Source organism: Mugil cephalus, chromosome 16 (assembly GCF_022458985.1).
Source record: "Mugil cephalus isolate CIBA_MC_2020 chromosome 16, CIBA_Mcephalus_1.1, whole genome shotgun sequence".
Lineage (NCBI taxonomy): Eukaryota > Metazoa > Chordata > Actinopteri > Mugiliformes > Mugilidae > Mugil > Mugil cephalus.
Window position 1 is genome coordinate 20,012,870 of NC_061785.1, and position 24,878 is coordinate 20,037,747.

General features: G+C 39.9%; 2 protein-coding genes across 2 annotated transcripts in view; both read right to left on the reverse strand.

Moving 5' to 3' along the window:
* Positions 1–9,737, reverse strand: part of LOC125022830 (integrin alpha-M-like) — a 38,831-nt gene extending 29,094 nt beyond the window's left edge. Inside the window, exon 1 of the mRNA XM_047609771.1 lies at positions 9,671–9,737. Coding sequence (XP_047465727.1) covers positions 9,671–9,707 — 37 coding nt within the window. The 5' untranslated portion in view covers positions 9,708–9,737. The remainder of the gene's footprint in view (positions 1–9,670) is intronic.
* Positions 814–23,595, reverse strand: LOC125022022 (integrin alpha-L). The gene is made up of 9 exons (XM_047608287.1): positions 23,574–23,595; positions 3,423–3,555; positions 2,974–3,112; positions 2,749–2,889; positions 2,438–2,650; positions 2,186–2,319; positions 1,235–1,386; positions 1,002–1,155; positions 814–883 (listed from the first exon to the last, which is right to left on the reverse strand). The coding sequence occupies exons 3-8, from the start codon at positions 3,028–3,030 to the stop codon at positions 1,040–1,042; spliced, it is 813 nt and encodes a 270-aa protein (XP_047464243.1). The 5' UTR covers positions 3,031–3,112; positions 3,423–3,555; positions 23,574–23,595; the 3' UTR covers positions 814–883; positions 1,002–1,039.
* Positions 23,596–24,878: the final 1,283 nt, after the last annotated feature.

Consider the following 24,878-nt stretch of genomic DNA (forward strand, 5'->3'; position numbering starts at 1 on the left):
CCCTCCCCTTTCCTGTGTTATTTCTTCAGGTAATGGCTGCAGAGATGCTGCTCACCTGTGTAGACAGGCTATTGGATGATTACCTCGTCAGTTGGCCAATCACAACAGAGGAGAAACCTTAAGATGGAGGACGTCTCAGGCCTTCAGCCTCTTTTCTCCTGCCTCTTGAATTTGGCTGCACATGATTTTGCTGTCTTTGTCTCTTAGTGCTCTTGCAGCGACTTTTGTGTGTTCAGGTTTGTGTGGGAGGTTTTTGGACTAGGTAAGACGGGGTACCCTGTTCATTTTGTGCACTCACGTAGGTGATTATTGTTATTCCACTAGGTTTATGGGTTGTGCCACCGCTGTATTGTTTTGGGGGAAAGTCTCTTGGTAGACAAGCCAGTTAGGAATTTTTGTTGATTTCTTTTTCCAGAGGTAGCTCAGATAGGCCGTCTTTTGTTATATTACTTTCATTTTATTTGGCACAACCTCTTTGTCCCATCCTCCCTCACCTTAGCATGTTTTCCTTTGTTACAATAATCATGCTTGCTCATTTCCACAAGACTTTTACCAGAATTTTACCAGAAAGAACCAATTAAATCAAAGTTTGTGATGATATCTGGACATGGTCTAGGAGAGCATCTCCACATAGTAACATGCGAAATGGTCAATAATGTAGCAACAATGAAATGAATGCAATAAAAAGTAGTGGCAAACACAAATATGTTTTTCTAACTACATAAATGCTAAGTTTTGTGCCTTTAAATTTACTTACTGAATGAATGGCTTGTAGTTTGGGCCTGCTGTGCAAGACTTGGTTTGAGCCCTGAGAAGATGATAAACCTTCAAAGCTGAATCTTAACTCATTCCTAAGTGGACTGACAACATCTTCTGCACATGCCTGCAGGAAAAGGACACTATTATGAAGTTTTTTGTTGTCAAGGTTGTGAGAATCGTTAGGATTCAGTGTTAGAGGACTCTTAAAAACAAAATAGTTGTATCAGGGTCTTCTGATTTACCTGAATGAAGAATTTCAAGGTGCTGCATTCTTTCCTATTTAAGGAAACAGTAATGGTCTTGGTCGACTCTCGTTGTTTATCAGTGATATAAGCTCGATTCTTTGGGCCTTGCGAGTGGCATCCAGTGTGAAAGTATGTTTGATTGTTGCTTGAGCTGGAATAGATCAGAGTTACATTTGAATGGTACACTGAACAAACATACCAAAGAATGGACGGACCGGTAGGTTTGTCACCTGAGGAACCTGTAGATGCTGAAGTGAGACTGGTCATGGTAAAGCAGATTGTAGCTGTGTTCTGCAGTGCTACTGAGCAGTCTACATTTTGAGTAGGGATTATCTTTGGCTCGAATGACACAGTAGCTTCAACCATGATGATAGGTCTTGATCTGGAAAAGGTGAGAAATAACATGTGAAACAGCTTTGTTTTTTTTTAAAGTGTTATTAAAAAGAAAAGAATAGAAATAAACTGGCCTAGATGTCACGACTGACCAACCTTTGCTTTGGTCTTCACACATTACAAAAGATACTGACAAAAGAATACATCATGAGCCTTGTAAATGATGGATGTTGCCACAGTGACATCACCCATTGGTTTGTAGACTACAGTTCTGACATTAGATTTGAGTTTGACATTTCGGTCAAATAAATATTACACTGTCAACTGTCAGTGATATTATAACAAAGTGGAGCGGGGTCAGTGGATGCTGAGGGGCATAGTGCCCAGAGGTCACCAACTCTCTGCAGAGTCGATGTTACAGATGTCAAAACTTCATGATGCCTTCAGATTAGATCAATAACAGTGCGTAGAGAACTTAATAGAATGGGCTTCCATGGCCCAGCAGCTGCATCCAAGCCAAACATCACCAATGTGCAATGCAATAGTGCCAGATGCAGTGGTGTAAAGCACACCACCAGACTTGTCATCCAACATCAGTGTCTAACCTCACAAGGAAAATTCTGGAAGAAAGGTCTATACCGTTGGCAATATGGTGTATTTTTGGAGAAAAGCACCTAATGACCATCAATGATATTCCACATACTTTTGCATTGGCCTCACTTTCAAGACTTGGTGTTTACATCCATTTTTTATGCACAATCTGTGGTGTACAGTAGGTTACAAATGACCAAAAAATGGTATAGTTACACTTGACAAAACAGTGCTTGATTAGAGTACTTTGGACATACCTGAGTAAGACAACTGTGCCCTTTGATCCCACTGCTAAGTCTGGCAGTTTATCTCCACTCTGATCTAAAGACTCCTGATCGATCGACACGCCGAAATACTTCAGTCCTAACTTGACTTCAGAGCCAGTTATTCTCTGTGTAAATGAGACAATTTGAATTACTCAAATTATACAGACTTTAAATGCAGTGGCAAACAGACCCCAGATGGCGAATGTGTTTATTGTCCTTTGAGAATTCTCTATTGTTGCTCACCTGTGAGTAAATGGGATTGATACTTGGTCTTCTTTCGCCGTGGAATATGTAGATGCTGCCTTGGCCATCATTCTCCAAAGGTGCTCCAACTGCTAAATCGCTGATCCCGTCTGTATTTAAATCAGGCAGCACAGCAAGAGAAGACCCAAACCTTCCTTTGCTGGATTCAGCCCCTCTTAATACTAATGGAGAGTCAAAGCGACACTCAACTGTCTGGTGTGAAAGCATAAGGATGAGAGTGAATGTTACACGTTTATTAAAAGTAGAAAAATAGATGATTTGTGTCATTAGAAAACTATAATGTCATTTACCAAATACTTCAACTGGCACACATAAACTCTTCCCTCTCTCTCGGATTCCATATGCATTGGGGCGGATATGAGGATGAGGTCAGTATACTGGCTGCTCATTCTCATGACACAAACCTCTGCCCCAAAGTATTCACCAGATTGCTGAAACTGTCCACACAGCATAATGAAGCACAATTCTGATAATGTTGTCTTTCAGGACCGTATGGCTTACACATAAATACATACCTGCTGTGGATATGGATCAATCATTTTATAATGTGTCATGCTTTCATCAACAACCATCACAATTCCTCTGTGCTGATATCGTGGAGCACCAATAATTGTCACTGTGCACTTGTAGTTTTAGCAACTGCCATAGAATAACCTAGAATTCAAACAGTCAAGCAAGGTCATCAGTTAAAATATCAAATATCCAAGTTTAGCTAGTGTGTATATTCAGTGGTGAGGAGAATTCTGTGTATCACATTAAATGCAAAAACAAAACAACGTGACTTGTATTAAACATGTTCGTAATATTCAACTCCTTTTTTCTCATTTCACATTTTTCGGTCAATTTCCTGTTCTGATCAATGTGTTGCTGTCAAACGTTACACACACGCAGCACATGCACTGTGCATGATGGTGTACAGTAGGTACAGTGTGTGTGTAGTTTATTGTTAGTGTAATATTCTTACCAAGGTAACTGTCAGGCTGTAGAAAAGCAGGCTCAAAGGAACCGGTCTTGAGAGGTCTTGAGGATCGAGTACTTGAGTATTTTACGTATCCTCCCCTCCACTGGTTTGCACCAACAACTGCCAACTGAATTCCCTGCAATGTAGACAGAGGAGTAATGAGTGTTTTTCATAATATTTGAGGGAAAAAAAAAATAACCACCTCTCAGTTGTATGTCTCTAGCAGCTAGAGAAGCTAATCTACCTACTGTAAGACTTATATAATATATTAGAATAGAGAATAGAGCAGAGACTGTATAAATATGGATGATGGAGCAGCTCCCCAAGAGTGAAGCCAAAGTAAGAAGAGCACCCCCTGGTGTCTGGCTGCAGTATAGGTCATTAAGCTCCACCGCCTCCATGTTAGTGGATGCGACTTGAACCAAAATAAAATACTAAAATACACATCGAATATTTTTTTTTCAAGGATGGCTTCAGCCATTCTAGGTAGTTAATATAATGCTGATGCATACTCAAGTGTCCATTTTTCTGATGAGTTTTATTTAAGTTGCTTATTTGACGCTATGGAAACAGGATGTGACATCATGTAGACCAAAAGTTGTCATGCCAACCAATCCATTCCATTAACCAGATAACACTCATACTGTTTTGAACATTTCCACCACGACACTATCTGTAAAACGATGAGGCTAAAATGTACCTTAACCTATATGATATGAGACAGTTTTAAATACATTAAGTTCCTCATTCTTATAACCAGGATGACACTAAAACTCCAGTCCAGTCACTGTCCAGTCGCCTTCCTGTGATTTTATTTACCCCAGACACATAGGCTGCGCTGAATCCCTCTTGAGACATTTCCATTTTCAGAGACTCGCCGCTGCTTGAGATCCTGTGACAGAAAAGCAAAACAGTACTTAAAAGGCAAACTACAACAGTCAAGTCATTAAGGCTTGAGAAAGCAATGGTCAATGATAGAACATGTACAGTAATTTCAACGTTGAAGATTTGACGTTTAGTTTACATTAGCACCTTCAATGGAGAAGATTTTGTTCTGCAAATTCTGTCTTATTTTTTTTCTCCGTGCTCCGAAGCCGTCCACTTGAAACACATAATTATTTGAAGGAGCAGATGCAATGGTGTCCAGTTCTCTTTTTGCTGCAGACGTTTCAAATGCACTCCCCACCTAGGGACATTGAAACAACGTGTTTGAGATGTTATATATATGGTTTGAGTTATTAAAATTAGGTTCTAAACTAGGATTACAGAGAATCACTCAACTCACTCTTCAACACACAAGCTAGCAGTGAACCCACATCTAGATCCAAAATATTTATCCATAATTTGTACTCACTCCAATAGCAAATCGAACAATGTGTTTCCCAGCAGCTAATGTTGCAGCCTGTGGTAATTCATTCCGGTCATGAGATTCTCCATCAGTAATGACGATCAAGACCTTCTTCATATTTCGTTTGGAACCTCTTTGTGATGTGAAAACGTTGTTACTGCCAAATGAGAAAATTATATTTTAATCTTTATTACCCATATAAAACCCCCATTTTTAGTGCTATTGACAGTTTTTATGTCCAGCTTTGGTTGGGTCTGTTTCAGTCACATGGTGTAAAACTTTAATTCATACAATGCCTCTTTTGAAAGCAGTTGTATTAGTAAAGTCCACACAATGATTAATTTATCATGTTAAAAAATTGTCTGGACAGGAAATCAAGGTGAAGATGTCATAGTTTAGCATTTTAAATCATATAATGGCAGAATAACAGCACTCATACAACATGTTTGATGGCCTTTGCTGTGTAGTTCCTCCCCTAATTGGATTAATGGTCAATGTTAGTCTCCCATGGTGTAGATGAGAAAAAATTATCAAAGTAATAATGGGACTCTGGGGTCCCAAGAGAACTGGGAAATAGAAAACTGAAAGAAAAGAACACATTATTCATTTATTTGATGCAAACTGTGTAATTATTTTATGTCTTTGGGACCACGGTCCTCTTACTTGTGTGTTTCCCTGTAGAGATGACCGGACCAGATTTTTAACAAAATTCTTCATGGTTTGAAAATCGTCTGGAGACACGCTGCCTGAACCACCAGCAGAAAAAGCAACTTCTGTCCACCGGCACTCTGTGACCAGTGAGCATAATTAATCAAGGGATCCTTTGAACATTTTTCCTTTTAGTATCAGGCAACCTCCAGATTCTGGGCTTTTTAATCAATGACATTAGTACACTGTCAACTTTCAATTCAATATACTTTTACCTTCAATTGAGGAAGGTATGGATGGTTGAACACGATTGGAAGTTGTAATGGGAAAGCACAGACCATTGTACATGGTGATACTTGTACAGTTCATAGGAATGGTCGGAACCACATGCCTGAAAAGAGACCAATCCTAATTAGTAGTAAAAACATAAATAAAGCCCCACACACACACACATACACACACAGAGTTTTTGAACTGCCAAAGATGACTACCTTTTGATTTTAGTTTATTTCCCAAGTAGTCAACACTTGTGTCGTTAAGAAATAGTCCTGTGAGAAAGTTAATTGCTAACACTACATAGAAGTGTTAAAAACCCTAAAACTGGTTGTTGTTAGACAGTGTTAAATTTAACTACAAGAAGAGTCAAATTAACACTAACTTAGTGTAAAAGTATCAACACTCAAAAAAGTGTTAAATTAACACTCGGAGCTGTGGATCCATATAGACACTTTAAAAGTGTTAACATTAACTCTTACAGTGTTAATTTGGGTATGCTGATTTTGCTGTGTAGATATATTTCCAAGTAGCACAAACCTCTGCAATTCTCTGCAGTTCACCTACTCACCAGTGTTTCCTGTGTGGTGGGATTAGCTTTCAATGTCAAACCAAGAGACATGTTCACTGCATAATTCGGCACTGTAGAGAATGATTCAACAGAGGTTTAAAGATAGTTTAAACCACAATAAAACATAAAATACATTTGTGTGTGATGCAGTATGAGTAGAAATAAAAAGTTGCCCACCTGAAGGTGACACTCTAGCACAGGATTCGTTGTTGATGTTGCAGGTAAATATTTCCCCCCTGTCATTTGGTGAATACTGTTCAAGTGGGGCACTGACGACCAATCTAATAAGAAGTAATAAAAAAACAACAAACAAACAAAAACAGTGTGGTGAGGGCAGTGTACTAAGAGTTGTTAGCTGATCAAATCTTGCATCTTGCATAAAACCCACATTCAGCGTCACAGTGCATCGTCTGACTTACTCTGATTGTCTTTGCACCACTGGTAGCCAAAACCTGCTGCAGGGTTGTTCAGGGTCTTCCAAGCCACGGGATCATATTGAAACAAAGAGCAGCTTTTAACAACTGAAGGAATCAGAAGAGAGAACCGTTTACGCAATGTGATTATGGGGAAGTTAATTAATCTGACTATGTGTTTTTTGTTTGTGATGTCATTGGTCTTTGTGTTGCCTTCAGTCTATCTCTGGGGTGTAACAGTACGGTCTGCCCACGGTGTCTTATTCTGAAGCCACTACGGAGCACCAAAGTCAGACATATTCAACATAGTGGCTCAGAAGGAATGATTCTTTTGACGTTCAAGGATTCATTGTGAAGCCTGGTTGTCTGCGAGGCTGACCCTGTTGACTCTAATTCTTGCCACTTACTATTAGAAATCAACACAGAAGTGGATGTGTGCGGATAAATGATAACCTGTTCTTTGCAGTAGAATCATGTTTTCTGAGTTTTGACCAACTTATGGTTTTGTGACTGGAAATTCTCATTATTCACATGTCCAGGTCAAGTTGACGTAAACCAGATTTGACCAAACAGGACTTTCCTGTGTGTGAGATCCTTTCCTGGCCTGTTGTTTTCAGTGTTTCCTTTCAACCTATTTTACTCTATAACTGTCTATCCATGCATGCATATGCAGGCATATAGAATTTTTACAACGCCTGCAATTTATAAAAAGCAGAAGCAAAACTGTTTGAATTCTATATGAACTTAAAAGAAAAGCAACAATAATATCTTCCACTGCAGCTGATAAGTCTCTATTCTCTACGAGCCTACGTGTGAGATTTCCTCATCATTTTTTGCTGTTCGTGTTTTTTTTTTGGGGGGGGCAGTACATGACATTTTCTAAAATTAGCCTCCTTAAAAACATGTTCTCATTCTCACCAGTTTCAATGCCATCACACGAATATATATGTGGCGGGGCGGTAGGGCTAATAAATTGTACTTAGTTTTTTACACTGAAATCAGTATACTTGTTGCCAGACAACGCCACCTCAGGTACTCACCCTAAGGACATTACTATTACCAGATCTTCGGTTTTACACAATACAGGTCCGTTGCTCGACAAGCAAGAGACGTGGCCCATGAAATTAGTCACAATAATATTTTATTAATACAAAGGATCCAAACAAAAGAAAATGCAAAAAACAAGTTAATCAAGGGCTTCGGCCTAAAAGTAGCTAGGGCAAGCGAAAGGAGGGGTCCCCAAAGTAAAAGTTCCCCAGACACACGTGAAAAGAGCACACCCGTGAACGACCCACATCCCTGGAGAACGGCACAGCAGACAGGAGGATCTCCTACGATCACCCACACCACTACAGGCCGACAGCCCCTGAAACAAAAAGAAAAGCACCAAATATAATCAGCAAATATACAAAGTTAAAATATCACCAGATAAAATGATAAACTGCTAATACAAATCAAATCGCCAGCATCAATTGAACACAATCGGAATTGAATGAAAAACGAAATCCGAAAGTGTGAACCAGATAAAAGGGGTCACGAAACCCTCACTAAAAAAAGAGCGGACGCTGGCAGCCGAGAACGGCGGCTGCTACGAGCCGCGGCGAAGGCGAACGACCCAACCACAGGTGGGCGACCAGCGCAATAGGACGGACGGCAGCAAAGCACCGCAGCACGCCGGAGCCAGCCAAACCCGAACCGGGAAACAGCTACACGGACGGACAGGAACTTGAAGCAGGACAAAGCAGCAGAGGTCATGCAGACGGAAGGGAGCCAATGGAGGTGATGGACTTGATCCTACTTAAACAAAAAGGAAATTAAATACCCGATCGCTCCCCCCACAGGACAGGTTAGACTCAGAAAGAATGAACTACATACCTTATGGTACAGCACCTGTTCATGCAACCAGTGAGACGAGGCAAGAGCAGCGAGCCGCTACCAGCATTTACCTGTGACCACACTACATTAAACTACTGATAACGAGAGATCCAGCACAACGAGAGAGGATACGCACCAGACAAGGAGACCACATGGAGCCAGAATCCACCCACAGCCCCTTTGTCACAGCACAGAAATAGTTAAGGCTCCCGCAAATACAAAACTGGCAAAAACGTACGCGGCCCCCGGAGTTACCTGTTGCAGCCACACAGGACGTCCCGGAAATTACGCCAGCGGGAGACAGAGGGAGGAGGCGTAGGAGGGGCCGCTCTTTTATCCACGACCCCATCATAATTGGCTCCTGGCCACGCCCAGCCGCATAATTATATGCTGCTACATAAATATATGGCAGGGCGATGTTTACTGTCATCTGTTAATTACATTTACATTTCAGTGTCCAACAGTGACATCGTGTGAGAGTTCTGCTGCTGTGGAATTTACAAGAAATAATAGGAAATAAATCAAAATATTTCTTCAGCTCGTGGTCTTTTTTTGTTTTGTTTTTTCATCACTGAAAAAGCCCCTGTTGAGCCATTATAGTCTTTGTTGCTTCAACAAGTGAAAGTGACAGAAAATATCACGTAAATGGCTGCAGTAAGGGTGTCACTGAAACAGATGAAGAGGATGTATGGACTGAAATGTGTATAACCTTTAATAGCATTTCAACACCACACAAAAAAAGCAGCCAGCGCATCAGATGAGGTCTTGAGCTGAGGTGTTAGTATCACACAGTGGCTCTTTTTAAAACATATTTTCAAGGAAATCAATTTATTGAGCAATACATTTTTTTAGAGTCCTTAATTTAGAATGTAAATCTTCACAGTTTCTCTTATATTCAGGATGAAAGGATAAAAGGCACATATATTCATCTTAAATTGTTCTTCTATCTGCATCTATGTCAAATTCCACAAATAACGGTTGTCATTAATAACATTTGCTGCATGCAATGGGCATCAAACAGCTTACAGCTTGCTTAATGTCATGTAATCAAATAAAATAAAAAGGTCAAATTAAAACTGTTGGCAAATATGACGCAAGACAAGATCTGAATGCACAGACTTACCTGACAAGAACAGTGTAGCAACAATTACCCAGCCCATTGTGTTAGTCCCATGGAAAGAAAAAAAGCTAAAACTTCGAACTTCGAAAAATGCTTCTGCTGCTGAGCCCCAAAGAGGGAGATGGTGAAAGCAAAATGCAAGAATCACAAGGTGACAGCTCCAAACCAAGACACTCAGTTAGAGGAACTCAGATGTAGGAGGGGTTATCACACTGACAAACTCTTTCTGTTTGATAGACCTAAAGAACAGGCTATTTTGGACCTTGATTGCACACAGCATTGGTATTGTTAAATTCATGGTAACCAGAACTTAATTAATGATATGAAACCAAAGAAATAAGAACATGAGACCATCACTTTAAATTGTAGTTAACGTTGATGCTATATAAATAAAACTGAATTGAACTTCCTTTCTTCTGTTTCTACTGTTGGTTGGCTTCTTCCAAGACAAGTCAAATACCAAAAAGATCTGATGTATGAGTTGATTGATTGTCCCCGCTACCATTTCATGACTGAGACATCCTCCCCCTCATGAAACAGTAACCGTTTCTCATTTTTTTGCTCAACTTTCCCTGTAATCTTATCTCTCTGTCTCTCTGTTGTCTCTCTCCAGATACTTTGTGACTAATTACAGAATTCTAATTCCAGTTACATAATTAACAGCTGGCCAGTCACTCACTGATATTTGAAAAGATGAATAACTTCTTCCAAACTGGTAACTGACCAACCGGTGAGGCCTTTCTTTTCTCACACCGTCACACTTGTATGTGCTGACTCATTCTGCCCCTGTGCAGGAAGTGAAGCTCTTCTCATGCTCACTAGCTATAAAATGTACCACTGTCATCAAATTTCAGTGCCCACTTTTCTTTAAATGTTGTGTTATGTACTTCCAACGAGCGAGGAATTTAAGAGGATAAAAAGTGTTGATCACCCTGACTCCCTCCACGTTCGACCTTTTGCAGACTTGCTGGTCCCCCCTTCTTGCCAAGCAAAGACGATCGAGAAAGGACGATTTCTAAGGGCAGATTAGCAATGTTGTCACATGCTCTCCAAGGCTCTGTGTGTGTGTGTGAGTGTGTGTGTGTGTGTGTGTGTGTGTGTGTGTGTGTGTGTGTGTGTGTGTGTGTGTGTGTGTGTGTGTGTGTTTAAAGTGACCTCTGGAGGGATGAGATGCTCTTCTTAGATGAGACAGTTAATAATCTAATAATGAATAAGAACTGAACATTTACTTATCACAACGTACAGAAAAAGAAAAAAAAAATCTTCACTAAAAGGTGCAGGGACCTAATGAAGAAACATCCTTTAGTTTGAGGAGCATGTGCAATACCAAACTCTAACATCAGGCCAATTTGCCTGTGTGTTCTGGATTATATGCTCTACCCACGTGCCCATTTATTTAAACCACACTTTATAGAACAGTTATACGCGTCTTCACACGGTACGATAATACGCTGCTTGTCTTCACACCATTAACACCTCTCTGGTTACTATGTGTGTGAGTGTGAGTTTATGATCATAAACTCACACATAACATATTCACGTAGCAATTACCCAATTCCAAAAATATGTATTTTACCATCACAGTTCGCCACACACGCACACAATAGCTTCACACTTAAGTGTGTTCTCGTTCTCTGAACGTATTCACGCGAGATTCCCCTTGTCCCTGAATACCCAGTGTAGCGAACGCGCCCTCTGCTGGTAGAAGTTAGATACCGCATCCTACTAGATAACAACATTTTCCAACAATAAACCAACCTTTCCTTATTAGAAAACACACAGACAATTTTCACCACACTCTGAACATGAGCTGTACTAAATGGAAATAATAATATTATAGTTATATACCCTCACTGATGGCTCTGATAATAAATGGCTCCAGACATTTCAGATAGTACCTTTTCACACATTGATTTTTTTCTCACTGAAAACATGGTATTACTTATTTAAAATGGCACTTGACATTCAATTCAATCAGTACCCATTTATCAAAGTATCTGACCCATTTAGACCTATACCACTAATCATCAGTTACTGTACTCTGGACCCCAATTAGATCAACTCTGTACTAGAACTCATATCAGCCCCAGTTCTTTTAGTCTGTTACCAGTCTCTTCGTTTGTACAGCACCAGTTCAATGTGTTCTCCCGGAATTGTCCCTTTTTCACAGTCCATAGAATTTTACCATTCTGATTTTCAGAGTCCATTTTCTCCGAACTAGAGTAATGTTCGTGTAAGGTCTAAGGTGTCTAGTGATACCCACGGTCGCCACATGACCGGTGGGTTGCAGGCTGGGGACACCCGCTCTCACCCACTTCGGCTCACCCAAGGCGTTGTAGGTCAGTATTCGGGGATGGTGTCTGTGACGCTGCGGGTAGCTGGTCGCTGGTTGAGAGTCAGGATTATCTTCCTCTGATGACTCTTGTAGACTTTCCCCAGGCTCTGCAGTGTCGTTCTCACCATCTCCATCAGCTGTGATGCCTCTGTTTTCAGTCTCTGCCTCCTCTTGAACAACCGTTGCATCTTCCAGCTCTGGTGCTCCGTCTGGCATCATCAGAGCTGGTGCAAATGGCTCTGCCTCTGGATTCAAATCTGCAGTTCTCTGACTCTCTCAGTTCTTGGTCATATGGAAAACGACACACCAGCTCAATGTCAACACTGCTTTCGCTGTCTGAGTCTTCTTTTGGTTTGCTGTTTTGGCGTTGTCTTGTTCTTGTCCGTGTCTGTATTTTCCTCTCTTGTTTTGCAGGGGCGGTTTCCGGTTTCCCCAAGTGCAGACTGTCACATGGGAGTAGGCGGTTCCTGTGCAACACGCAAGTCTTACCTCCTCCCTCAGGTGCTACTTCATACACCGGGCTGTCACTGCTCCACTTCACTTGTGAGGGTGTGAAGCATTGATAAGATAGTTCTATTGAACGGTTCACACTTCCCGTTGCCTTGGGAGTGGTTACATGTTGTGTTGGACCCCCGCACGTCACAGCTCTTCTGTAGTTGGTCCATCAGCTGGTTTTCAAACTCTCTCCCCATGTCGTGGTGAATTCTCTTTGGAAATCCCACGCGGAGTGCAAAAGGGAAGGACTAATCCAGCCCCGATTCAACAAGTCCTGGGTACATTCCTTCACTTCCTGGTGTAATGGTTTTGGGACTGCCATGTACGTTTTCCTTACTGGGGTGGTGTCGTGCAGCGTGATGTGGAGTTTCAGCGAGGGGATTGAGCTGATGTCGTCATCGTCGTATGCGAACGCGTGACACTCCTCTCTCAGCAGTTTTGCAATTCTCCTCTGCTCCTCATTTAAGTGGCTAAGGTCGACCGGAGGATCCCACCAGGCAGGTTTATGTTTTTTTGAGTTGTCACCTGGGCCTGATGCTGTGTTAGTTCGTGACTTTAATCCCTCTACCCTGGTTATTTGATCAACACTGGCTGCATAGGTGGTTTTGTCGGTTTGCAGGTGACCAAGAACAGTGTGCCGGGTCAGGGTTACACTGTGTTTGTTGGTATTGACGATGGGGACTGCTACATAACCTGACCTTTTTCTGGGGACACTGACTAGACCCTCCTCTATCACTGCCCCCTCTGGCAATGTCGGCTCTTCACTTGGGACTAGGAGCAAGTCTTGGACATGATACTGAGCCCCAGTGTTGACGTTAACATACACTTTGGTGACCTGTTCAGCGCCTAGAGAGAGTGTTTTTTTCCCTGTGTGTACAATTCCTACATCTTCCTCACTAATGGGGGCATGGATAAGCTGAAGCAGTGCTTGTGCTGTCTTCACTGTTATCTGGAAGGCTTGACATACAGTATGGATGGTCTCTGTCCTTGATGTCTGACTACCCTCTCCTGTTATTTCCTCTATCACATTGTAGCCAATTATGGGCTCTGCTGCTACGTGTGGGTCACTTGACACTAAGATAGGTACTAGAAGTGGCTTTGTCATGGCAGATTCTTTCCCTAGCCTAAACTCTACCTCCACCCAGCCCATGAAGGGGATCTCAGTCTGGTTGGCTGCCACTCCCAATAAAATGTCTGAGCCTAACAGTTCACTGAGAGGTCGCACCGTGCTGTGTGGTAAGTGCAGCTTTCTCCATTCTTCATTAATGATGGTCGCCTGAGCGCCTGAGTCCCATAATGCCACGACTGGAGCCGAATCGTAACCAACTTGATGAGCTTTTGCCTGTGTCTTGGTGGGAGGTAGTTGACTGATGAGATTTGAGACGGTGTGGGAGGGGGGACAGGTTGCTGCAGGTTGAGACTGGATGATTCACAGGCTACCGAGGGTCCTGGCTCGGCAGCCCAGTCTCGCTTCCCTGCTGCTCTCTGGTCTGTCGACATGCTCTGGAGAGATGCCCCTCCTGCCCACACTTAAAGCAATGTCTGCAAAAGTCACCTATCTGAGCTTCCTGACACGCCCTACAACCCCTGGGCCGATCAACTTTTTAATTTCTAGAACCTCAGCCTTGAGTGCTTCTATTGGGTCTATCTCTGTCTTGGGTCGCCTGACTTTTCTTACCCTTCCCCCCTGCTTCACAGTGAGTAACAGTGTCAACTACTGCTACTGAGGTGTCAGGTGGATACACCTCCGCCTGTATTTCACTGACTTTTGGGGGCTTCTTTATGACTGTCTTTCTTAGTTCTTGTTGTCTTTCCTGTTCTAAGTTTGCAGCCTCACTGATTCTCTCAATTAACACCTCATCTGTGACAGTACGATTACTAAGATACGGCTTGAGCTGGAACTTAACCGCATCACTGTAAAGACCAGTCTCTATGGACCGGAGGAATTTTCTCTGAATTAGTTCTGGACTAAACTGCTCACCTTCCTCGACTGCATCATCATCACTGGATTTTATCATTAACTTCTCTTTCAGTTCTATTGCTCTAAATAAGAAATTCTGTGCTGTCTCCTTTGGATCTTATGTCATGTTCATCAGGTGATACAGTAGGTCGGAGGAGTCCACTTTGTAGTGAACTTTGAGTATGGTCCTGAGAGTGTGCATCGTCAGTTGCACGCGCTGCTTTATTTCATGTCTCTCCTCGTGGTAAATGTGGTGTGGAGTTTGTAAAATTCACACTGTGCTCTTTCCATCTTTTCAGGGGGACTCTGGAGGTCCAAGGGTGAGTAAGCAGGGCTCCGTCTGGTCCAGTCTGGTGTTGTCAGTTTTGGTTTTGGCTGTGCTCGGCCTGGTCACGGCCTCGGACATCATATACTATAGATTTTGCTCTAAAAATACCTTTTATCCTCCTTACAGAAACTTTAAAAATGTCAGTGAGTGGAAGGTTTTGCTTGGCCATCGACTTGTAAATAGTTTTGAGAAATCTTTGGGTGTTGTGAGCATTTTGCTAAGTCAGATATCCGGCTCCAATATTGCACTTTTACAACTGGCTGAAGCAGTGAGCTACAGCGATCATGTAGCGTGGTGCAGAGTGAAGTTGCCCTCCACTATACATTTAATTTGAAAGTGCAAAAGAGCAAAAATATGTATTTTACAATCACAGTTCGCCACACACGCACACAATAGCTTCACACTCAAGTGTGTTCTCGTTCTCTGAACGTATTCACGCGAGATGTCCCTTGTCCCTGAATACCCAGTGTAGCGAACGCGCCCTCTGCTGGTAGAAGTTAGATACCGCATCCTACTCGACAACAACATTTTTCAACAATAAACCAACCTTTCCTTATTTTCATTTTTTTTTAAAAACCTTGTTGGCATGGATTTTCAAACTCATGTTGTTGTTTTTTTAATGTTTTTTATAGGGGGATCGAGGAGGCCCTCTGCTGTGCAAGTCAGACACATCTTGGTTCCAGGTAGCTGCTGTAACAATGAGTGGGAGTAAATCGGCCCGTGCAGATGTCCAGGTCTTTTTCAAGACTTCAAAATTCAGATCATTCATTGAAAAGATAGTGGGGGATATGCCTTCTCCTGCAGCAGTTCTAACAGCAGATTCACCACATTTTTTCATTTCTCTTTTCCTGCTTTGACCGCCCAAAACCTCAAGCCTTGTTTGTTGTTTTAGGGGTTGACCCCATATGACAGCCGTGAAATCCCCCGTAACCTCTGATTTATATACTTACATACAGTAAGAAACAAATCTTTACAGGGGTTTTTCCCAAAAAGTTTACATTTTATAACAAAAAGCAATAAAAGATTTTGTTTTTAAAATAAAGGAATTTTTTAATGAATCCAGTTAAATAAAGAAATTTTAAAAATATTCTATTCACTGCGGGTTACCTATTTTGAAAAATGTATTGTAATTTGTCTATTTATAAAAATACAGATAATCATAAAATAAAGCCTTTTATTTCATTCAGAACTTACACCAGCACAATTCAAATAAAAAATATCAAACATATACCCACTTTTAACATTTTCTTCAAAGGTTTACTTACTTTTATTTGATGAACAGGTTTCTTTACAAATCTTAAATTCTACACTTTAATACACAATTTTTAAAAAAAATTGATACAGAAATTTTTCTTTGTCAAGTTTTAATAACTGCTCTTTTCAAACTGGGGATTAAAAAGTGTAAAACGAACTCTAAAGCCCTTCCTTTGTACCACATCTAATAACACTCACTAACCTAATACCCCAAAGTTTAAGCCACCTTCGTTTGGGAATTAAAGCAATCAAAAACCCTTTTTCAAACGTGACCCTATAAATAACCATGCGTGCAAATTATCTGACAACTTTTTTCCTACTCTAAATATTTCATAATTCATTTCATAGTGCGAAATATAAACTACCTATTAATGAAGCATTTACTGGATTTCTTAAATTTCGGGTTGGGGCCCCAAAAACCCCAATGAATATGACAAGGGAGTGAATTCTCCCAAAACCAAGCATTTTTCAATTACGAATGAAAATAAAAAAAAAACCCTGTTTGCCGGTTTCAGGCTTGGTTAGAACAACTTCCATGTTGTGCCCCCTTTTTTTTCTGCTTTGGGGCATGAAGAAAGCAAGACTAACATCAATTTGTTTCCCCACATAGGGGACTTCTGCAGCAAGGAAAAAAAACGAAAACACTAAAAATACTCAAACCACATTAATTTACAAATTCATAGGTGCCTTCACTCCTCCACAAAAACTTGGCTAAAATAATTGCTGACACAGATATTTTACATTTTTCATTTGCCAGGCGCATCCAGGGGCCCCAAATCCTCCTCTCCTTCTCATTTTCACTTACATCTGATTGTTTTTACTCTTAAAAAAATCCACCTTAAAGATAAAGGGAAAAAAAACTTTTATACACATTGTTTTGTTGCACCATAAAATAAATTATACCAAATCAGAAAGGGAGAACTACTGAAACTATTTAATAATTAAAAACCCAAAACACTCTTACTGGCTGTATTTTTCGTAAGCCCATCTTTTAAAGTAGTGTAGTCCTTGTTTTTCCCTTTATACGGGCCGGCTGGGGTAAACTAGGAAAGCCAACCCCCCACGATCCTCCGAAACCCTTTTGGTGAAATCTGGTTCAGGATACACTTCTTTTTCTCCTAAACCTAGATGAGGGGACAGAATGGGGGTCTTAAAGCTTTTTTATCCTCAAATAACACGATGGTAAAATCGTCACCCCCAACAGGGGGTTTTGTTAATCTGCGAAAAAAAAGTTCGGGTTTGGCCGCCCCCGTCCCGCGGAAAATTTTTGCGGGAAAACCAATCGGAAAAAAAAAAAAAAAAAATTTTTTAGAAAAAAGCCCCCGTACACTTATTTTCGAAATCCCCAAATTACCGCTTGATCCCGGGCAACTAGCAAATTTTTAGGCGCACTCCCCCCTCCCCCCAGAACTTATGCACCTCACAGTCCCCCACTCAACATCCTCAGGGGGGTTAGAAATACAAATAAATATTAAATTTTTATAAAAAAAACATTTCAAAAATCAAAAATAGATAAATTTTTAAAAGGGAAAATGTATCAGCCTCACACTGACTTGTTTTCTGTATCTACAACAAAGCCCGGGACACGGGCTGTTCTCTTTACCCTTTGACATTTTTGGCGATCTGAAAGGGAGCCGAGGGATAAGTTATTTAAACAGAGACCAGGGGGGTCCCATTTTTGATCCACACAATCACATCTGAGACTTTTCTGGGGCCAATCGCTCAATTTTCCCCATGCATTCCCTCAACTTTTAAAACCACCCAATTTTTTGTCCCGATTTTACAAAACCCTGATCACCACTGGAAATTCAGCACCCTGTTACATTTGTACCTAGAAAAGACCAAGTTTTAAGTCTAAATATGAGAAATAAACATCAAAATAAATACGAGAAAATTTATTTGAAGAAAATTACCTTGATTACTGTTTGACTTTTTATCCAAAATTCCCTTTTTCCAAAGGGAAATTGGTAGCAAAGGGGACTAAAAACCAATTTGAATTATTGGGTTTTCAATTTTAAAAAAGACCCCTTTGTTAAATATAATATGTTTTTTTAAAACAAAACATAAAAAACCTTTCAATTGTAACAAAATGCTGACTTTTCATCAACTTTTTCATTTGTAGAGACCGCTGAACTGGAGCACCTCTTCCCACTAACGGGGAGAACAGCAATTATTGAAATCATTTTTATTATTTTAAAGTAGTAATCATTTAATATACACCCCCCCTAAATAAAAAATTAACCGACAAGGGGTACCTGGGCTTTTGCCGTGAAAAGATTTCCTGTAAAATCAGGGGGTTTTCCAACCCCTAGGAGACGATAAAAACCCAAAAACCATTGAAGGAAGAAATAAAAACCACCTCCTTTTTTGCTCGAAAAGAAACCTTCGTTAAAAAACAAACCTTAGATTTTTCCCTTGAAAATGGCTTGTTTAAATCACCAATCTTTTTTTCCCCGTTTTAAAAACATCTTCACCCCGGGGTTTACCTAAAATTCTTCCCCTGAACAAAAAAAAAAAAACAAACAAAAGAAAGAAAAAAGTAAATCTGGGGCCAAAAACATCACAAACAATGTAAAAATTTTGACCCTGACCTTCCTAAACCTTGAACTTCCTGTAAAGACCCCACGGGGGTTTTGAGAGTAACGGGCTGCTGTAGGATTTTCCCTCTTTCCCCACTGACACTGACATCCAAAAGCTCATAAATCCCCACTTAACCAAAAAAGGGACTGAATATGGGGGGGGACAAACTAAAACTAAGCTTCACATTCTACACAACTATCACAACCAACGTAAAAAAAACTTTGTTTTGTCTGATTAAATGTACTCCCATTAAACGGGTTTGAATCTTAATAGTGCAAAGGGTCGAAATTTGTCCACTTATAAAGGGGGTTTTCAAAGAGATTCACAGGGCACTCTTTTTAGGACCAGACTTTTTCCAAATTGCATGTTTTCTTTGGGGAAAATTTTATTAGAAACACGCAAAATTTCCTCCACAAAACCCTCAATAAAAATTTAAACTATGAAGCAGTTAATGAATCTGCCAACCCAAGTGTGCCGGAAACAAAAAGGGTTTGATTCTTTAAATTTTTTACTTCTAAACTATTTCAAAAATTAAGAAATTTTTATTTTTATCAAAGCCCCCCAAGATAATTTTAAAATTACAAAGAAAAGGATTTATTAATATTTTTCCCTTTGGCCTCTAGACCACGTGGGGAAATTTTTGGGGTTGTTTTTGACGGAGGGACCCTTTTAAGGGAACAAAAAACCGAACTACCTTTTTTCCCCCTTTTAAACACTCCAAACATACATTTAAAGGGAACAAAATACAAATTGTCTTGCCTTTTATTTATAATAAGACTAAATTTAATTATTCAGTCAAATACTCCCCAAAAAAAGCACCAAGATACCAACTGCCCCCACAAGAATTTTTTCTAAAATTGTGCCCCTTTTCCCTTTGGGCTCCGTCTCCTTAACATACAAGCCATTGAAGCCAACCCCCATCGTATCAAAAAGGGCCTGTTATATCAAATCCACTATTTTGCTGCTTTGGGCCTGGGTTGCGCTTCCCATCATGCTGAAAGGAAGACTCTGTTGTACGTGCCCCTCACCGGGAAAAATTAAATCCAGTTTCAAGTCACCCCCCACACATTGGTTTCAGTGCCACAGTTGATCTAAAAACCCAAACTTAAAAGAAAGTTGAGAAAATTTGTATTTTACCAAAAGGAAAAAATTAAATAAAATTTTGTGATGATACTGACAGGTTTTGGGAAGCCCCAATAGAAAATCAAATGGTCAATAATGTGCAACAAAAAGAATGCATAAAAAAATGCAAACCAAATTTTTTTTTTAACTTCATAAAAGTTTTGTCCCTTTGAAATTTATTTACGAATAAGGGGCGATTTTGACCGCGCGCAAACTTGTTTAAACCCCTAAAGAAACGGTAAACCTTTCAAAGGTAAATTTTTAACTCTTTGCTAAGGGTTTGACAACATTTTCTCCATCCCTGCAGAAAAGACACTTTTAGATATTTTTATTAAAATTGCAAAAAAACTTTTGGTTTCAGTTTAAAGGCCCAAAAAACAAAAGGGTTTTAAAAGAGTCTTCTGTTTTACCTGAATAAAGAATTTAAAGGGTGCGCATTTTTTCCTATTTAAGGAAACAGAAATGGTCCGGTCGACCCGTTGTTTTATCATGATATAACTCGATTTTGGGGGCCTTGCGAGTGCATCCAGTGTAAAGTTTTTGATTGTTGCTTGACTGGAATAACAGAGTTACTTTTTGAAGGGTACACGAACAAACTCCCAAAAGAAGGGACGACGGTGGGTTTTTCACCTGGGGAACCCGTAAAACTAAAGGGAGACGGCCTAGTAAAGCAGTTTGTAGCGTGTTCTCAGGCACTGAGCCCTACATTTGAGTAGGGATTATCTTTGCTCGAAACACAGTACTTAAACCCAGACATAGGTCTTGACAAAAAGGTGAGAAAAAACTGTGAAACAGTTTTGGGTTTTTTAAGGTTTATCAAAAAAAAAAAAAAAAAAAACTGGCCTAATGGAGACTGACCAACCTTTGTTTTGGTCTTCACACATTACAAAAACCTGAAAAAAAACATACATCTGCCTTGAAAGAGGGATGTTGCCACATGACATCACCCATTGGTTTTGTAACAACAGTTTACATTAGATTTAATTTACTTTTTTTTTGGTCAAATAAATATTACACGTCAACTGTTAGTGAAATTAAACAAAGTGGGGGGTCGGGACTAGGCGCATAGTGGCCAAAGGGGCCCCAACTCTCTGCAGAGTCATGGCTACAGACTTCAAAATTTCATGATCCCTTCAATTAGCTCAAAACAGGCGTAGAGAACTTCATAGAATGGGCTTCCATGGCCCAGCAGCTGCATCCAAGCCATACATCACCAAGTGAAAAGCAAAGCGCGGGATCAGGGTAAAAGCCACCCCCAAAAACCTTTAAACCAACATCATGTCTAACCTCACAAATACACTTCAAGAAGGGTCATATTTTTGGGAAATATGGTGTATTTTGGAGAAAGCACCAAGGACAATCAAGATATTCCACATACTTTTGCTTGGCTTCACTTTCAAATTTGGGGGTTCCTCCATTTTTTATGCACAATCCGGGTGTACAGTATTTTACAAATACCACAAAGGGTAATTACACTTGAAAAAACAGTGCTTGATTAAGTATTTGGCATACCTATAAACAACTTTGCCCTTATCCCAACTGCAAAGTCTGGCAGTTATCTCCATCGGGTCTAAAGTCCCTGACGACGACAACCCAAAAATACTCACCCGATTTTTACTTCAGACCAGTTATTCTCTGTGAAAAGGAGAAAATTTTAAATACTAAAATTAAAACAGACTTTAAAACATGGCAAACAGACCCCAGAGGGCGAAGTTTTTTTTTCCTTTGAGAATTCCTATTTTTTCTCCCTGGAGTAAAGGGGTTTGATACTTGGTCTTTTTTTTCGCCGTGGAATATGTAAGCTGCCTTGGCCATCATTCTCCAAAGGTGCCCAACGCTAAATCGCGACCCTCGTATTTTAAATCAGGCACACAGCAAGGAAGACCCAAACCTTCCTTTTCTGATTCAGCCCCTCTTAATACTAAAAAGGAGAGTCAAAGCCACCAAAATGTCTGGTGAAAAACAAAGGGTAAGTGAAGTTTCACTTATTAAAAGAAAAAAAAAGATGAATTGTGTCATAGAAAAAAAAATGTAAATTTTCCAAAAACACAACGCACACATAAACTCTTCCCCCCCTCTCCGATTCCATATCTTGGGGGGGAATGAGGAGAGGGCATATACTGGCTCCAGCCATGCACAAACCTCTACCCCAAAATATTCACCAGATGCTGAAACCGTGCAAACAGCAATGAAACCAATTCTGATAATGTTGTCTTTCAGACCGAAGGGTTACACATAAAAAACATACCTGCGTGGGAAAGGGTCTATATTTTTTAAATTTTGTCAGCTTTCATCAACAAACCCCACAAATTTCCTCTTCTGATATCGGGGGCACCAAAAATTGTCCTGTGCCACTTGAATTTTAGCAACGCCATAGAATAACCTAAATTCAAACAGTCAAGCAAGTCATCAGTAAAATTCAAATATCCAAGTTTAGCTAGTTTTAATTCCATGGTGAGGGGAAATTCTGTTATCACATTTAAAAGCAAAAACAAAACAACGGCTTGATTAAACAGTTTTGTATATCAACTCCCTTTTTTTCCCTTTACTTTTTTTGGTCAATTTTCCCGTTTGACAAAGGTTGCGTCAAACTTACACACAAGCAAAACCATCATTACTTGATATTAAAATGTAATGACTTTCCTTCAATTCAAAAGCCTTGAAGGAGAGGGGAGTATATTTTGTGTACGCGCTGAGCGGTTCAGTAACACGCTGAGCCAATTTAAGCAAATTTTTAAATCACCGCAGTAATTCACGGGTTTCAATAACATACCCAAAAATTGAAGGGGTACACTGGAGCGAATTTGTCAAAGCAAAAAAAAAAAAAAAAAATGGACAAAACGTCAACAAAAAATTTCTAAAAAAAAAACACCTAACCCTCGCCCCTCCCCCCTCGGCAGTAAACCAGCCCCTATCACCACGGGAACATCCCCCATGCCCACGTGACCCAAGCCCGGCATCAACGGGGCAACCCGACCAAACAAATCAAAAGGCAATAATCCACCATGCAAAATAGGCTCCTACACATAGTACAGTGTGTTCATTTATTGTTGTGTAATATTTTTACCAAGGGAACTGTCGGGGTGAAAAAGCAGGGTCAAAGGACCGTCTTTAGATCCCAATCCGTACTGAGTATTTTACGTATCCCCCCTCCACTGGTTTGCCCAACAACGCCAACTAATTCCCGCAATGTAGACCGAGGGGTAAGATTAAAATGTTTCCATAAAAATTTTTAGGAAAAAAAATGAAACCACCCTTCCCTTTTATGCCCCCAGCAGCTAGAAAGCAACTACCCATGAAAAAAAATTTTAAAAATATATTAGAATAGAAAAAAATTGAAATAGACTGATAAAATGGTGATGGAGCACTCCCCAAGATGAACCAAAGTAAAAAGAGCTCCCCCTGGGGTTTTGGCTGCATAAAGGCATAAGCTCCACCCCTCCATGTTATGGATGCGACTTAACCAAAAAAAATACTAAAATACACATCGAAATATTTTTTTTTCAAGGATCTTCAGCCATTCTAGTATTAAAAAAAATGCTGATGCAACCAAGTGCCATTTTTTTGATGATTTATTTAAGTGCTTTTTTGACCTAGGGGAAAAAGATGTGACACATGTAGACCAAAATTGTCATGCCCCAAACCAATCCTCCATTTAAAACCCAAAACACCCAACTGTTTTTAACATTTCCACCACCACATCTAAAAACATGAGGGTAAAAAGACCTAACCTATATGATAGAACGTTTAAATACTCAATCCCCTCTTAAAAAACCGGGATGACACAAAACCCCAGTCCAGTCACTGCCGTTGCCTTCCGTATTTTTTTTACCCCAGGCACAAAAGCTGTGCGAATCCTCTTGAACATTTCCATTTCAGAACTTCCCCGCTACTTTGAACCGGCAGAAAACAAAAAAAGACTTAAAAGCAAACAAAAACAGTCTGATCATTAAGGCTTAGGGAGCAAAGGTCAATGAAGAACAGACAAATTTTTAACGGAAGATTTGCGTTTATTTACATTAGCCCTTTAATGAGAAGTTTTTTTTCCAAAATTTTGTCTTATTTTTTCAAGGCTCCAAACCTCCACTTGAAACACAAATCGTTGAAGGAGAAATGCAATGGTGTCCTTTTCTTTTTTTCCGCAGATTTCCTAAATGCACTCCCCACCTAGGGGCATTTAAAAAACGTGTTTGAATGATAATATATATTAGTTTTTTCAAAACATCCAAAAAAAACAGAAATCTCCCAAAAAAAGAAATTTTGGAAACAACACAAAAACTATCACCCCCAATAAAATCGAAAATTTTTTTCGATTATAAACGAACTTCGGGAAAAAAATGGGCTTTTAGATTCTCCATCAAATGACACAAAATCTTTTTCATAATTGGACGGAACCTTTTTTTTTTGGACGAAAACTTCCCACGCCAATTGAAAAATCTTTTTTAAAACATCTATAAAAGCTTTTTTTTCAGTTTTTATTCCCTGCACACTTATTCAATAATAGAGCTTGCAATTTTTTAAAAGTCCAAATTTACAGTTTTTTCATCCCTCTTTGGTAGAGCTCCTCAGTCACTGGTGACATTTTTCATACGGTTTCCCCTTTTGAAAGCAGTTTGTCAGAAAAATCCACACAGGATAAATTTACAAGTTAAAATGTCTGACAGAAAACAACATATGAAGATGCATACTTTAGTTTTTTGCCTAAAGGGATAATAAACACTTACACAAAAGTTTTAGGCCCTGCTTTTGGTTTCCCCATTTAAATGCTCAAAAACGTTAATATTTCTCCCCATTGTTGAGGGAAAAAACATCATTTAAGTAATAATGGTATGGGAAATGAAGAAACGAAAAATAGAAAACTGAAAGAAAAGAGAAAAAAGCCAATTTTTTAAACTTATATTTTAAATGTGTAATTTTTAATGTCTTGGGGCCATGGGCCCTTACTCGTGGTTTCCCCCGCAGAATGACCGGACCAATTTTTAACAAAATTCTTTATGATTTGAAAATCGCGTGAAGACACCTGCCCGAACCCCCGCAAAAAGCAACTTTGTCCACCGCACCTTGACCATGACATAATTTAAACAAGGGATCCTTAACATTTTTTTTTTTAGTATCATGCAACCCCCAATTCGGGGTT